The following is a 16,257-nucleotide window of genomic DNA, read 5'->3' as shown; positions in this document are numbered from 1 at the left end:
GTCTTGGGCCATCCTAGGGCGAGCGGCCTTGCTACAGCGTCACCAAACTATGCTCTGACTTTGTATTTCTTTCGTTTCGTGTTTGGAAGGGGACCGGGGGGGTTTGCTTGTTTGATGGGTAGGCTTCTGACAATCTTGGTATTTGTGGCCTTCTGAATGTGGAGCCACGTTTATTGCACCAGGTGCATTCGTTGTCATCGTCTTCGTCGTTATCGTCATCGTTGTCGTAGGAGGAAGAGAAAGAGGAAGAGGAGAAGGATGTTATCTAACTAAATCAACATGTCCTCTCCTGAGAAAGGAAGAATTCGTCACTCTCCCGTTTGACTTGTGGGCAGTGCTCGGTATCCACTTACCCACTTACATTAGTCAGACTCCAATGTCATGCGTTCTCTAGCAGCAAGCAGGAAGGTCTAGCAATTCTAGCCTCGTCGAAAGTCTCGTCTTGGGAGCCGACTTAGGTAGGGACGTATCACACCATGAGGAGATAAGATTGTGGATAATATGATTGATTCATAGTCCCAAGCTAGTGGTGATACCAGGGAGAATGAACCCTTTGAGCTCATTGACTCTCCGCAGATGGGATGCATTGCTCCTTTGCGATTGTGGGCATATGGGTGGATGGTTGGGTACCTGCACGTTCCTGTGGTCTAGAAGGTAATGGCATCTCCGTTGAGAGGACGTGAGTAGACTTGTTATGTCATGTAGATCCTTGACTAGCTGAGGTAGCTGGAGACTTCTTAGGTTGTATTAGGACATACCTTCCTTATCTATTCATAGTTGACCGCGATAGGATGCGGTTACATGCCATGCCCTCTCGATTCATCCGTCCTACGACGCTAGATGCATGAGCTTGAGCATTCTGTGGCGTCGTCTGACAGGCGGGGGCGCTACAGAAGGACAAACTGTCCTCACAACCAGACACCTCTCATATCCAAACAGTCACATTCGTGTTTCTTGTCTATGTATGTATTTCCTCATGTAATCTTTATAATATATGTATAATGTTAGTAGTATTGAATAGACATGCTTCTTCTATACCTCTACTCGACTATATTCTAGAAGACATGCATTCCTAATATATCCTGTTTTTTAGTACTGATCACAGGCACTAGAAGTCCGGATTGCACTTCGCTTTTCTTAGCCGCGCTCAGTCAGTACGTAATTAGGAACGCGGATATAGTATATCTCGAAGTTAGTGGAGCGTCTAGGACAGACTTAATTAGATAATGAAGCTTTCGCTGCCTCGCGGCCTCGGGGGGATTTTAAGTTTAAGATTGCTAGGGAGAATACTGTCTGTTATTAGATGATCTTATGAAGCGTTGCTGCAGCCTTGTAAGGAGGTTTGGAGTTGATGGATGTTCATGGTTGTATCGGTCACAATATGGTGCGTAGTGTATATGGAGATTTGATTCCTTGCTTGCGCCGTGATTTGCATGGGCGGTGTTTCGAAGGTCTTTTGGAGATGTTACATATCTATTCCTTCTAGAGGCTGTAAATGTATATGTATAGCCGGATGCTATCATCTTAACTTTTAATCTTTTTAAGAGTTTGAATGCTAGTCAGGTATAATTCTTAAAGGTTCTTATATTAAGTACTATCATTAGTAACTATCTTAATGCTTACAGGTCATGATTCTTAAAGTTCTTTATTCTTATATTTAATCATTCTGGAAGGTTCTAAATCTGAAACTCTATAATTATTGAACATCTTACTCCTTGTAGATCTGAAATGTCCAGAGCTCTTAGAGTCTTGAAAACCTTAAGCCAGTGGTCGTACTCTTATTTTGACTGATACCGAATGGACAGTCCTTTGCCTGCGGTCATTTCCCTCCCATACCCGCGTATCAGCCTGCGCTTTCTCCTGGGACGCGACTTCCTCCCTCTACGAAGTCTAACTACCAAGCTACCTAAAGGACTAGTCACCTCTCTAGCTAGATCATTGCCTATAAATCCCACCAGATACTGGACATTCTAACAGCCCTACAACCTTAAGACCCCCAGGGCTTTGATCATACCTACTTGAGGTATCTATCCTATTTCTCCCGCCTCGCATTCACCGCGGATGTTGACTTTTCGAATATCTGCTGGCCATTACTAAGAGGTTATCACGTATGACATTGTGGACTTTGTGGCCGTGGAGATATATGTGCATTTTCGACTTATGGAGTGTGTTTTTTCACACGCGTAACATGGCTGGTCGCCTCCTACTGGAATTATGAACGGCATCCGGTCATTTGTTTCTGACGCCTGTGGTGCACATAGTCAAAATGAGCTCACGCCTCTGACCAGGTTCTTTGCTCTTCGTTGCAGCTATTACTGCGTCGTTCATACAGCATACCACTCGTATACCTAGACCTACCGCCCGCAGCCCGCATCACAGTCACCAGATACATCCGTCGCTCGCCGAATACCCATGCGGAATACTACCACTCTCTCCTCGCCGACTACACACCAGACCTCTTCTATGCTCGAATACTGTCTTGCTAGTCGCTGCACAAGCCTCACCACGACCTCACACTGTGATGATCGCGCCCGCCTTTTATAATAAGAGACATGGGGTATATGGCGGAGAGATCTAAAGATCCCGCAGAGTGTTCATTTGCCGCAGAGAAACAGTTCCACATTGTATCCTTACGACTAGGATCCTTTAACTAGATTTTGTTATCACTCCTTGATTGTAATTGACTATCAAATGGTTGAGGCATATACCCGTTGGGAAAGCTTTGTTAGGTCAGCTTCCTACTTGTCATGCTGATGTCTATACGCCTCCACGTCAGCTAACACTTCAAATCCGGTCGATGTACCCTTCACCCTACGCTTCGTTGCTGATACTTCATCCTTAATAAGCTCTTGCTACCCGTCGGACACCTCGATTCTTATCCGAACCCACTAGTGAGACTGCACTCCTGAGCTGTTATATCCATGCCATATCCCATCTAAAGCCCAGCGATGGTACCTCCCTACATATACCTACTCATAAATTAACGCTGCGAAACACTGCTTGCACTCGATTGCTACCCACGAACAATCATGCCACATCGCTTATTTCGCTAACGTCTTACACGCACAATCAGAGGGGCTTCGAAAAGGTGGACCCAACTCCCAGATGCCCCTCCGGCTCTTCAGCGGGTGTCTGGTATCGATTATCGACTGTGCCCGTCTGCAAGAACGCAAGATCGAAAATCGAAGATCGAAACACCCACCTAATGCGGCCACATCGATCTCGCACAGTCCGTTCCAGGACTAACGGCGCTCACATCGCCGCCGCATCGGTCTCCTATACCCACTGACGATTTATACTTTTGGTCGTTCTTGGGCGATTCCATCTCCTATCACTCGACTTTGGTACCGAGGGATCCGGCGGCACCCGTTTGTCTTGTAACCTCTCTTCCTTCAAGAGCCGGGAATTGCTATGAGTAATGAACAACCCTACTCCGGACATGTTGAGCGGACGCCCATGGAAACTATCGCCATAAACGCTATCGCGCGTCTATTCATTGCAGCAATGTGACCTTCCGCAGGACTCCGACCGGGTCCGAGGTCCACCTCTTCCCCTATTCTGCTGCCGCGCGGATGTCTACGGCCCCCTTTTCCGCGGTACTGAGTCAAAATCAACCCACCTCACCAAATTGAGCCGCACAATCAGTCAATCGAACTCTGGCCCGGCATGATTTTGATCCTGCCCCAGGACTGTGCACAGCCCACGTTTATCTACAGCCCAATCCCTCTCCCTCTTCTTTCCTCCTACATCAGCATTGAAAAGGAAACTCAAACCTAACTCTTTGCTCTTACGTGCCCCAAACACACTTCAATTTTCAAATCCAAAGATTTCTACTTCAATAAAGCTTCCAATGGCTATCTTTGGTACCAAACGTCCTCTGGAAACCGCGTGGATTCACGTGGACCAGCCAGGTCCATTCGGGCTTCCCGAATTGGACCTGCGTGTAAGACTCGATAGCATCCAAAGTGAGGATCGAGCTTACAAAGGACGGTGGTGGAATCTCAAGCGCTGGCTTCGGAAGTTTGGGTGCTTCTGAAGCTAATCTTGCAGAAACAAACGGGCATGGCGGGGAATTGGTTTGCTCTCAGGACTGCACCCTGTAAGATTCACGCTGGTCGTTTGTAGCTGGTCTACTCTAAGAACCCGCTGGTCGGTTGGCTCTGCAGTTCTGAGGTGCAAGGCGGAGGAAGGGAGACCAAAGTCCTACTGTCACGGGCTCCACGCGCCGTCTCCCGGGAAACTCTTCTGTCTGCCTGCAAGGGCAGGCAGTTGAGGCTGACTGGTGACAGAGGCAAACAATACAGAGATTCTTTACTCTTGCCTGTGCAACTGCTTCCAAGTGATGGTGATGGTGATGCTGTTCTGATCCTGCTGAGTGGTGAGCGAGCTGTCTGACATGGCATGTGAGGCGCGCTCCGAGGTGACTACCTGCCATGAGAGACTCCAGCCCTTGTACATGTAGTCAGATGCTTGTCGAGACTGCCATAATCGACTGCCTTGCTGTACGCCCAGCATCAGGTCCCGCCTTCGTTTGATAGCGAAACAAGAAATGGAGCGGCAACGAATGCCGCGCCACGGCCGGTTGATACAGCGACAGTCCTTCCAGAACATTACGAATGACGACGCCAGCCTAAAGCAGAGAACTCGATTCCGGCATATCCATCAGGCATTACAGAAGCCTACCCAGGTCTTATATGCTATATATCAAGTACCCCGACCCACGACAGCATACCAGCATACTCCAGAGCGCTCGCTTTGTGATTACGCATTACATGTCATCTGGATCCACTTTACCCTCTTCACACGATAACTAGTAAGACTATTCCACAGAACTGTGTTTCAGCATCCCGTAGAAGACACGCTTTAAGAACATCTACCAGAATCTATGTCACGGGAAGTGACACTATCATTAATGGCAGGAACTGCTGAGGCCAGGAACTACTAGCAAATGGCTCTCATATAGATAGCCAGAATCAGTCAGGTAGTTAATTAGTTCAATCAATCCTTTACCAAGAGAGATGACACCATCATTGTCCATAACAATCTATAGAAGCTTCGTCTATGTCCTCAAGGCTATATCAAGTAAACGATGCTCATAAGACGATTACTAGCATACCGCAGAAGACTCGATTTCAGGATACCCATCAGGGACTATCAAAGCCACCCTCGCCCGGCGCAGACTGGGATATCGAGCTGGCAGAAGCGTACACGGGTGATAGCAGAAGGCAGATGTTTCGATTCGAAGGTGTTCATGGGAAGTTTATAGGAGCCCTTTCAGTGCACAGAATGTGGTATGCATGTAGTGAGTATAAATAATCAGCACGAATCTACACTAGTATATGGACTCTAGTATACCCGGCAGGAGGATTGCCAAGGCAGCACATCGCATTGCAGATGGGCGGCGGTATCAAGAGCGGGTTGGATGTATTCGAGCATGGAATTGACGATTACAAGTGCCCCTCAGTCCTCGCCTCAGACGCAGATCCATCATCCATCAACACAGTCGGCACGCCCGCGCGTATGCATACCCACGTGTCTATCTAGAAGCACCGATCTATCTAGACGTACCTACCACCCACACCAGGCACACTAGGCACGACGTGCAACAGCTAGTTTCTGTGTATGTATGTACGTATGTATGTATGTATGTACGTATGTACGTATGTATGTATGTATGTATGTATGTATGTATGTATGTATGTATGTATGTATGTATGTATGTATGTATGTATATATGTATACTAATAACGGGAAGAAGGAGGAGGCTCCTTGCTAGTTGGTCTGGGTATGTTTATCATCGTTGTTATCGTTGAGAGCGTTGTATACTGTCGTAGTTCTGGTTTCCTTTTCGCGGTGTGGGTGACGGGGACGTTTTGATACTAAGACGGATGGGATGATTTGGGGGAATACGGGCGTGCCTTGCTTATGGATGGGCTTGCGACTATGCACTGTAGCAGTTTGTGTTGTATTTTTACGAATGTTGTGTGCGGACTTTGTGGTGTGGATGGGGCTTTTCTTGATATGGACGATGGACGATGGTACTGGCTAGGGCTGGACGGTAAGAGCTCGGTATGTATCATGTATGCTGGACGGTCGCATATATGATGTTATCCACTGAGTGGATACCGCTGCAAATTCCTTTTCTAGCTGTTCTCCCGGCTCCTACCACATGAAATCCTAGATATATCCCTAGATTTACCTTAGCGACCGCCTACGCTTAGCTATCATCTATAGCCCCTATTCTAGTATGATTAGAGATGTATCCTATATAAAGCTAGACTTATATTTTTCTTGAGAAGATGTACCTATCATATTACCAAGGCCAAAAAAAGAAAAAGTCAAGGTACTTAAGTTGTATAGAATAAACCTACCAAATAGGGTGTAGAGGATAGAGGATAGAGAATAGATAAGCGAGGTTAACAGGTAGAGTGAATGTAGATAGAGTATATATATATATTCCATCCTAAGCCTCCTCCTTATATATACTCTCCTACCATCCTACCATCCTACCATCCTACCATCCTATATCCTACTATAAATATACTAAAACATCCCACGCCATCTCAAACGACACACCAACGCTGATCACGAGATTTGACCGCGGGTGTGTGTGTGGTGTATGCATATCGCAGACCTATGCACTACGTACCATATATATACACCCAAGACAAGCCTCCTCCCTAAACAAACACCTCACGCAAAAGAGGCATGCATGCATGCAAGTACACCCCGCTATAACGCTAGTAAAGTACTATCTATATATCGTACATCGTACATCGACCTTCGTATATCCCCGGCCTTTTCGACATACTAGACCTGTGATATATATAACTTTGTATTAGTGTTAATTAGTGCGTATGTGCTTGTTGTTGTTGTGCTTGTGAGTGATACAAGCAAGGACTTTTTCTGCTACTACTTACTATGCTTGCATGAATGAGTGAGTGATAATTAGTGTTAGGGTTGGGTTAGGGTTGGTATGGTGTTGGTGTAGTATTGGTGTAGTATTGGTCTAGCTAGCTAGCTAATTAGCTAGCTAGGTACATGGATATTGTCCTAGAAACGGCAAAGACATGGATGAAGAAAGAGTCTGGGGTAATTAGAACGGGGGATCGGATGGGTTGGTGCTTCGTGTTGGTGCTTGTGCTTGTGGTAGTGCTTGTGTTAGTGCTTGTGCTTATGGTAGTGATGGGTGCTTGTAATAGTACTTATAACAGTGTCAGCGATACTTCCCATGACAGTTCCCATGTAAGCACTAGTCTCCAAACCCAGAAACTGCTACTGTATGAAAACTAAAAAACTAGAAGTAATTAGTAGATGAGGTGACAGCGTGATAATAGCGTGATAGCGTGATAGGCATGATTAAGTGGTAGGCGTAGTGAGGTGATTAAGTGATTAAGTGAGGGTGTATTTAGATGATACCTAGGCGTAGGCTAGGCTAGGCTAGGCGACGGCGGCGTAAGTAAATCGATGAAACAAATATGGTGGTATGAGGTGTGGTTGATGTTAGTGATATTTAGAGAGAGAGAGAGGACGCGTGTTTTGGGGGGGCTATGTAGGGCTGGGTGGGATTGGGTGGCATGGATAGGTTGTTGGGAGTTTGGGGGGACGATAGGGCTGGGATGGCATGGGATGGAATAGCAAGGGTGGGTTAATGTGTATTTATTGAATCTGTGCGTGCGTGCGTGCGTGTGAGTGTGTGTTTGTGTGTGTGTGTAGATGTGCTTGCCTAGCTAGAACCATCATGCATATATTATCACTCATGCCTAAATATCCAAACAAAAAGAATGATGCACATACTACTAAATGACATAAATTACATGGTACTTACTAATCAAGACGTACGATCATTAGTATACTATACGACAGCGGCACGGGGTATTTATTGTATATTGTATATTGTATATTTCAATGAAAACGAACACGATACGGCGGCTTCCCGACACGCGGTGCCCCCCGAGATCAATTGGACCGCCGAGATCAATTGGAAAAGAAAGGACTCGGATGGCGGAAGCGAGGGTGTTCCGGCGTGCTCGCATAGGCTCGGGAAGAGTGACGGATTGGTAGTTAATAATTAGCAGTCAGTCAGTCCAGTCAGAGTCAGACAGTCAGTCGGTCATGCATGTCAGCACGGCAAAGGGCGATGGGATGGGAAAGAGAGGGAATGGGAATGGCGATCGTGCGTGCGTGTGTGGACAAGCGGGTGCACGCGTCGACTTGCCCGCGGACGAAAAGGTTCGGGGGTGTGTGTTGAGTGGTTCGTGGGTGGAGGAGGAAGAGGAGGAGCGAATACGAGAAAGCGGGTACCGGGCGTGTGTGGTGGGCGGAGCGGAATGCCGAGAGGGCGGCTTGAGGCTAAGGCTGAGGCTGAGACTGAGACCGAGTAAGGCCTAGGCAGGGGCTTGATGATTGGATGGACAATATAGTATGTCATGTCACTGGAAGGTTTGTAATATTTGCCGGGCCGTGTTTCTCCTTTGGGGCTTGAAAGGCATCTTTGAGAGTTCATCGGCCGCGGCTTTGTGGTGAATCAGTGGAGTGATGTTGGTCGTGCGGGATTGACTCGTTGCTGTTGGCTTCGACTTCGAGTTGTGAGTTGTTCGACGACGTGATGATGGCAGCCAAATCCGTAATCTTTGCGAGGCTACGGCACTCCCTGATCGACTAGCCAACCATTTCGACTCTTCCATTGCCTGCCGATGCGGCTGATGCTGCTAGAGTTGTATAGCCAGGAAGCAAGGAAGAGAGGCATTTTCGGACGGAAGCACAGGCGATCGACATCCGTACCCGCTCCGCGACGCATCGTGTGGTGAGTAGTGGCCGTTTGCTGTCAGTGGGCACCTTGTCAGCGTGTTTTGGATTGTGTGTTCCTTAATATATATATGTTATGATGGATGGATAGAAATAGCCTCAAAGCAAAAACGATGGGTAATTACGTACATGGCCGTCAGACACGCACGCTTCCTTGAAAGAGTGTCGCATGCATATCTCGAGCATCAGGATAGAGTCGGAGGTGCAGCGACGTCCAAACTAGCTTTCCTGGTGACGGACGCACTTGTGTTTGTGTGTGTGTGTGTGTGTGTGAGAGTATGTGCGCGTGTCAAACACGGCTCTGGGCTAAAAAGGTGACGGCGGGTGTGCTACTGCTACGCTGGTCGAGGGCACGAACCATGCTGACGGGGAAAGGTGGTGTAGCGAAGAGACAGACGGAGAATAAATGCATCTGGGATGATGCTGTACTCAACAACATTGATTGACATCTTTCGATTGATACTTGTGTACATATATATATCTTCATTAATCACTTTCATGGCAACAATTGATGAGGAGAGAGTGTAGAGGAGAGGAGGGAGCAGTAAGCGAGATTAGCGAGATTAGCGAGAGGGAGAAAGGTGTGCAGTAGGGACTGACGGCCGAGGGACCGAGCTGGCCTGATGCTTGTTTGTTGCTTAGGGGAGGGAGCTAGGCAGAGGTGGACCGATCGAGATGGTGAGGATGGGATGGATGGGCAGATGTAATAGTGGTGCATGTTGTAATTCTACATGTATCATGAAGTTGGTGCGCAACTCATCCGTGATAATTAATGTGTGTGATATGCCCTCTTCTCAGCCCATCCATCATCCATGGACGAATGCATTCCGTCTGGGCGTGTGGCCATGATAATGATGATATGCAGGGAGAGGGCGTAAAGCAGCAACACGAGAGAGAGAGTGGGCGAAACGGGCCGGAAGCGAGTTGGATCCGAGGCAGTTGATGAGTGAGGGTGGTTCGTTATCTGTGGCCGCCTAGAATTGGGGCGTTTGGCCCATGTCTTGGGGGGTCTTGGGGGCGTGTTGGGGGCCATTCATCGGCGGTGGAGGGTAGCAGTCCATCGCCCTCAGCAGTACAATACCGCCGCCGCCCTTCACTACCGCCCATGCCCCCGCCCACGCCCGCTACCAACGGGCTACCCACCCAGCTAAACCGTAGCCCAACTAGCCCCAGCAAACCCAGCAAACCCAGCAAACCCAGCTAACCCAGCTAACCCAGCCGTCACGCAGCAGGCCAGCAGCTACCAGTCAGCCCACTACTCACTCCTACTACTCCTACTACTGCTAATTTACGACGACCACCACTACCACTACTACTCACTCCCACCACCATCGACCCAGCGTCTCGGCTCGCTACTTCGTTCTCGTTCCGGGGTCAGAAGATGGTAATAGACCGTAATAGTAGATAAATAAGTAGGTAATCACACGCAATAGTAGGTTATAGCAAGTTATGGTCGGTAGTAGTCGCTTCATAGTAGGCAATAATTACTCTCACACCCATATTATTACCCACATTCACATACCACATACACATACACATACATTCTCTCTCTCTCTCTCGCTTTCACAAGCCCGACTCCTCCTCCACACTCACTCCACACTTACTTCCCTGTCCACTAATAACATCCGGCTTCCGTCCTTGTCGTCGTCGTCGCCGTCTTCTAATAATCCTACTCTACCTATTACCTCTCTCTCTCTCTTCCCATTCTTATTCCTTCTTCCTCCCGCCGCCACTACGACTTTAATTTATACTTCTTTCTGCTCTCTAATCCTCTCGTTTTCTTCCTCCCTACTACCACTACTACCACTACTACTACCACCACCACCACCACTACTACTACTAATTAATCTTCCCTTACTGGTGGCCACCATTCAGCTTCCCGTCGCCTCGCTTACCTGATCGGTTCGCTCCATCGATCGTGGGCGACGAATCATGTCGCTTGTCGGCAATTTTGCCTTTGGGAACAACGACCGTACTACTGAACAAGCTGGTGCTGGGGGCAAGAGACCTAGCCAGCTGCAGCACCTCGATACTACTGACAATCCTCACAAAGGCATGCGCAGTCAATCCGTCTCCTCGCCAAAGAAACTGTCAAACATGCGCGCCAAGGAGGAGGAGGAGGATGAGCCGAGGCCTGTTGTTACCGCCGACGATGCTACCAGCTCGCAGACGCCTGCAGATCCCACCTCCAAGTCGCTCGAAAACTCCGAGAAGAACATGTCTGATTCCGATTCCGAAGAGGAATCGCGGAGGGAGCAGGAGGTTCTGGCATTGGCTCGGAGGATGACCTCGCAGTCAAATATCTCCGTCGGCGAAAAGAATCCCTTCCACGCTGAGCCTGGTTCTGTGCTCGACCCGAATTCTGAAAACTTTAGTGCTCGCGCATGGGCCAAGGCCATGCTGAAGATGCAGGCTCACGACTCCGATGCCCACCCTTCTAGAACAGCCGGCATCGCCTTTAAGAATCTCAACGTGCATGGCTTCGGTACCGAGTCGGACTACCAGAAGAGTGTTGGAAATGTCTTTTTCCAGGTTGTTGGCATGTTCAAGCAGGCCTTCAAGATTGGCCAGCAGCGCATCGACATCCTGCGCGACTTTGAGGGTCTGGTCGAATCGGGCGAGATGCTCGTCGTCTTGGGTCCCCCTGGAAGTGGTTGTTCCACGCTTCTGAAGACGATTGCCGGTGAGACACACGGCTTCGTTGTCGAGGACGGCTCCTATCTCAACTACCAAGGTATGCTCCAGTCCTGCAACGTACGTTCGTGTGGCCCGTCTAACCATCAATCATGACTCCAGGTATCAGTGCCAAGCAGATGCACACGCATTTCCGTGGTGAGGCCATCTACACTGCTGAAGTCGATGTACATTTCCCCATGATGTCGGTCGGAGATACCCTCTTCTTCGCCGCACGCGCTCGCGCTCCCCGACATACTCCCGGTGGTGTAAGCGTTACCAAATACGCCGAACATATGCGCGACGTCATCATGGCCATGTTTGGCATCAGCCACACCATCAACACCCGTGTCGGCAATGACTTTGTGCGTGGTGTCAGTGGTGGTGAGCGGAAGCGTGTCAGTATTGCGGAGGCTGCCCTCAGCGATGCGCCTCTGCAGTGCTGGGACAACAGCACCAGAGGTCTGGACAGTGCCAATGCCATTGAATTCTGCAAGACTCTCCGCATGAGCACCGATCTCAAAGGCGCTACGGCAGCTGTAGCAATCTACCAGGCTCCGCAGAGTGCCTACGACATCTTCGACAAAGTCATCGTCCTCTACGACGGTCGCCAGATCTTCTTCGGACCGGCAAACCAAGCAAGACAATACTTTGAGCGCCTTGGCTTCCAGGCGGCCGAGCGCGCCACCACAGCCGACTTTTGTACCTCCATGACCAGTCCACTGGAACGTATCGTGCGCCCAGGCTTCGAGAACCGAGTTCCCCGAACACCAGACGACTTTGCAAAAGCGTGGAAGGAGAGTCCGGAGCGAGAGAAGTTGATTGCCCAGATCGACGAATACGACCAGAAGTACACCATCGGCGGCGAGTACCTCGAGAAATTTAAGCAATCCAGGAGAGCCCAGCAGGCCAAGCAACAACGTGTCAAGTCACCCTACACCCTCTCCTACGCCCAACAGGTCAACCTCTGCCTCTGGCGAGGTTTCCAGCGACTCAAGGGCGATCCTAGCCTGACCTTTACGCAACTCTTTGGCAACTTCATCATGGGTCTCATCATCGGCTCCGTCTTTTACAACCTCCAGCAAGACACTGCCAGCTTCTTTGCGCGTGGTGCTCTTCTCTTCTTTGCCATTCTCATGAATGCTTTTGGTAGCGCTCTTGAGGTAAGTTTTGTTGTTGCGTGCTGAAGAGATAAATCATCATCATTATCATCACGATGAATAACAAGCAGCGCTAACTGAGACACACAGATCCTTACACTCTACGCTCAACGCCCCATTGTCGAAAAGCACAGTCGATATGCCCTCTATCACCCATCAGCAGAGGCCTTTGCATCCATGCTGACAGATATGCCTTATAAGATTCTGAATTCCATCATCTTTAATCTGGTCATCTACTTTATGACGAATCTGAGGAGAGAACCCGGTCCGTTCTTCTTCTTCCTGCTCATCTCCTTTTGCATCACACTTGCCATGTCCATGGTTTTCCGAACCGTTGCGTCAGTCTCGAGGACGCTGGCACAGGCTCTGGCACCGGCAGCCATCTTGATCCTGGCCATCATCATCTACACCGGCTTTGTCATTCCGGTAAACTACATGCTTGGCTGGTCACGATGGATCAACTACCTTGACCCGGTCGCATATGGCTTTGAATCTCTCATGATCAACGAGTTTTACGGTCGCACCTACGACTGCAGCCGCTTTGTGCCGTCCAACGGTGGCTACCCAGTAGGCCCTTACACCGATGTCTCTGCCAGAGTCTGTAGCGCTGTGGGGTCTCGTCCTGGTGCAACGGTTGTGGATGGCGCTGATTACATCATGTCAGCCTACCAGTATGAGCACAGTCACAAGTGGCGTAACTTTGGCATCCTCTGGGTATTCATCTTCGGCCTCGGATTCTGTTATCTTGCTGCTGCCGAGTTCATCTCTGCAAAGAAGTCAAAGGGTGAGGTTCTCGTCTTCCGCCGCGGTCACGCCCCGGCTATCGTCACCAGGAAGAAGGCCGTCGACGAAGAGACTGCACAGGACGGTGGGATTGTGGCCATGTCGTCAACCAAGGTCGACCACAAGGCCATGATCCAGAAGCAGACTGCCATCTTTCACTGGCGCGATGTCTGCTACGACATCAAAATCAAAGGAAAGCCCCGTCGCATTCTCGATCACGTCGATGGATGGGTCAAGCCGGGCACACTGTAAGTATCCCATCATTTCTTCTGTTCTCCTTGCACCGACTACTCTGCTAACACTCATACCCAAGGACTGCACTCATGGGTGTCTCGGGCGCTGGAAAGACTACGCTACTCGACGTGCTCGCAACTCGCTATACGATGGGTGTTGTCAGCGGTGAGATGCTTGTTGATGGCCGGCACCGCGATACTTCGTTCCAACGGAAGACTGGATATGTACAGCAACAGGACCTGCACCTCTCAACCTCGACTGTTCGCGAAGCGCTCAACTTTAGCGCCCTCCTCCGCCAGCCGGCCCATGTCCCGCGAAAGGAAAAGCTGGCCTACGTCAATGAAGTCATTGCTCTCCTAGACATGGAAGAATATGCCGACGCCGTGGTCGGTGTTCCTGGTGAAGGTCTCAACGTCGAGCAGCGTAAGCGTCTTACCATCGGTGTCGAGCTTGCCGCGCGTCCACAGTTGTTGATCTTCCTCGACGAGCCCACTTCCGGCCTCGACAGTCAGACATCCTGGTCCATCTGCGACCTGATGGAGAAGCTGGCTCGAGACTCGCAACAGGCCGTTCTCTTCACCATCCATCAGCCCTCGGCAGTCCTGTTCCAACGTTTCGACCGACTCCTGTTCCTGAAATCCGGCGGCCAGACTGTCTACTTTGGGGAGATTGGCGAGAACTCTGAAACGATGACAAAGTACTTTGAGCGAAATGGCGGCTTCCCCTGTCCAAAGGATGCCAATCCGGCAGAATGGATGCTTGAGGTTATCGGTGCCGCGCCTGGCTCGAGCACTGACGTGGACTGGCACCAGACCTGGCGCGACAGCCCTGAATACGCCGAGGTCCACAAGGAGCTTGACCGTCTCAAGAGAGAGCGACCGGCGCAGGCTGAACCGACGACGGATCCCAACGACAAGACCAGTTTCCGCGAGTTTGCCGCTCCATTCCCCGAGCAGTTCTACCTCGTCACGAAGCGTGTCTTTGAGCAATACTGGCGCACTCCCTCGTACATCTTCTCCAAGACAGCCCTCTGTGTCTGCTCCGGTCTCTTCATCGGCTTCTCATTCTTCAACGTCCGCAACACCCAGCAGGGTCTGCAGAATCAGCTCTTCGCTCTGTTCATGTTGATGACCATCTTCGGCCAGCTCGCGCAGCAGATCATGCCCAACTTTGTCACTCAGCGTGCCCTGTACGAGGTGCGTGAGCGTCCATCCAAGACATACTCGTGGAAGGCGTTTATGCTCAGCAATCTGCTTGTTGAGATGCCCTGGAGTACGTTGATGGCGGTGCTGCTGTTCGCTACCTTTTACTATCCCATCGGCCTCTATCGGAACGCCGAGCCGACCGATTCGGTGCACCTCCGCGGGGCGCAAATGTTTTTGTTCATCTGGGTATTCTTGTTATTTACGTCGACCTTTGCACACATGATGATTGCCGGTATCGATACAGCAGAGACGGGTGGCAACGCTGCCAACCTGTTGTTCTCTCTGGCCTTGATCTTCTGCGGTGTCTTGCAGACAGCCGAGGCCCTGCCGCGATTCTGGATCTTCATGTACCGCGTCTCGCCCTTTACATACCTCATCTCGGGCATGCTGAGCACCGCCGTTGCGGACTCGGCCGTCACCTGCGCCGACAACGAGTACCTGCACTTCAACCCGCCCGCGGGCCAGCAGTGCGGCGAGTACATGAGCCTGTACGTGAACGGGACGCAGGGCATTGCGGGCGCGGGCGGCTACATCCAGGACCTGAGCGCGACGGCGAACTGCAGCTACTGCCCGATTGACAGCACAAACACGTTCCTTGCGGGCATTGACATCTACTACTCGGATGCGTGGCGGAATTTCGGCATCATGTGGGTGTATATTGTGTTTAACATTTTTGGGGCTGTTGCGTTGTATTGGCTGGTGCGCATGCCGAAGACGTCGAAGAAGGAGAAGGACGAGTAGATTTCTTTATCGTTGTTTTCGTCTGTCTCGGTGTGTGTATGTGTGTGTGTGTGTGTGTGTGTGTGTGTGTGTGTATGTCTTGTTTGCATATACATTATACATTATACATTATATATATATACATAGCATATTAGCGCATGCGGTTCCCTCGAAGGGTAAAAGGGGGGGTTTTTATATATATTATTTATTAAGGTTTTTTTTTGGTTACATTTTTTTTTCTTTCCTACCTTTTTTTTTTACTAATGTAGTAGTTTCCGCTGTCTTCATATGTCGAGCTGTTCGATTAGACTTGCCCTGTCTTATCTACCTACCTACCTACCTACCTACCTACCTACCTACCTACCTACCTACCTACTTTTGCTTTTAATTCTGGAATACAGAAGAAGAAGAACACGGAAGAAGAAGAAGAGGAGGAGGATATGTATATGTATAGATAGATAGTGAATGGGATGAAGAATGTTAAGATTGTTTCACACTTTATTTTTTTTTCCTTCATAAATCATAAATGTCAATAGATGTATATTGGTAGGATGTATTGATTATTTGTGTGTATATATAACATACATACATACATACATACATACATACATACATACATACATACATACATACATACATACATACATACATACATACATACATACATACATACA

General features: G+C 49.4%; 4 protein-coding genes across 4 annotated transcripts; all 4 read left to right on the top strand.

Annotated features, from left to right (window-relative positions):
* Positions 1-5,061: 5,061 nt before the first annotated feature.
* EJ05DRAFT_489726 (uncharacterized protein) lies at positions 5,062-6,173 on the top strand (the record flags this gene model as incomplete). Its single annotated transcript, XM_033745814.1, has 6 exons — positions 5,062-5,302; positions 5,351-5,518; positions 5,563-5,620; positions 5,756-5,785; positions 5,955-6,058; positions 6,148-6,173. The coding sequence occupies 6 exons, from the start codon at positions 5,062-5,064 to the stop codon at positions 6,171-6,173; spliced, it is 627 nt and encodes a 208-aa protein (XP_033596476.1).
* Positions 6,174-8,115: 1,942 nt separating this feature from the next.
* EJ05DRAFT_489725 (uncharacterized protein) lies at positions 8,116-9,254 on the top strand (the record flags this gene model as incomplete). The annotated part of the gene is made up of 4 exons (XM_033745813.1): positions 8,116-8,380; positions 8,726-8,806; positions 8,900-9,060; positions 9,123-9,254. 4 exons carry the CDS (start codon positions 8,116-8,118, stop codon positions 9,252-9,254), a joined length of 639 nt encoding a protein of 212 aa, XP_033596475.1.
* Positions 9,255-11,025: 1,771 nt separating this feature from the next.
* EJ05DRAFT_444070 (putative multidrug resistance ABC transporter) lies at positions 11,026-15,604 on the top strand (the record flags this gene model as incomplete). Its single annotated transcript, XM_033742109.1, has 4 exons — positions 11,026-11,542; positions 11,605-12,644; positions 12,732-13,672; positions 13,738-15,604. 4 exons carry the CDS (start codon positions 11,026-11,028, stop codon positions 15,602-15,604), a joined length of 4,365 nt encoding a protein of 1,454 aa, XP_033596474.1.
* A 134-nt stretch (positions 15,605-15,738) lies between these two features.
* On the top strand, positions 15,739-16,079 carry EJ05DRAFT_162550 (uncharacterized protein). Its single transcript, XM_033739428.1, has one exon. The coding sequence runs from the start codon at positions 15,872-15,874 to the stop codon at positions 16,043-16,045; it is 174 nt and encodes a 57-aa protein (XP_033596473.1). The 5' UTR covers positions 15,739-15,871; the 3' UTR covers positions 16,046-16,079.
* The last annotated feature ends 178 nt before the right edge of the window (positions 16,080-16,257 follow it).

This window comes from Pseudovirgaria hyperparasitica, assembly GCF_010093815.1.
Source record: "Pseudovirgaria hyperparasitica strain CBS 121739 unplaced genomic scaffold EJ05scaffold_18, whole genome shotgun sequence".
In the NCBI taxonomy this organism is placed as follows: Eukaryota; Fungi; Ascomycota; class Dothideomycetes; order Acrospermales; family Acrospermaceae; genus Pseudovirgaria; species Pseudovirgaria hyperparasitica.
Note: the sequence above shows the minus strand (reverse complement) of the source record. Positions and strands in the feature narration are given on the sequence as shown.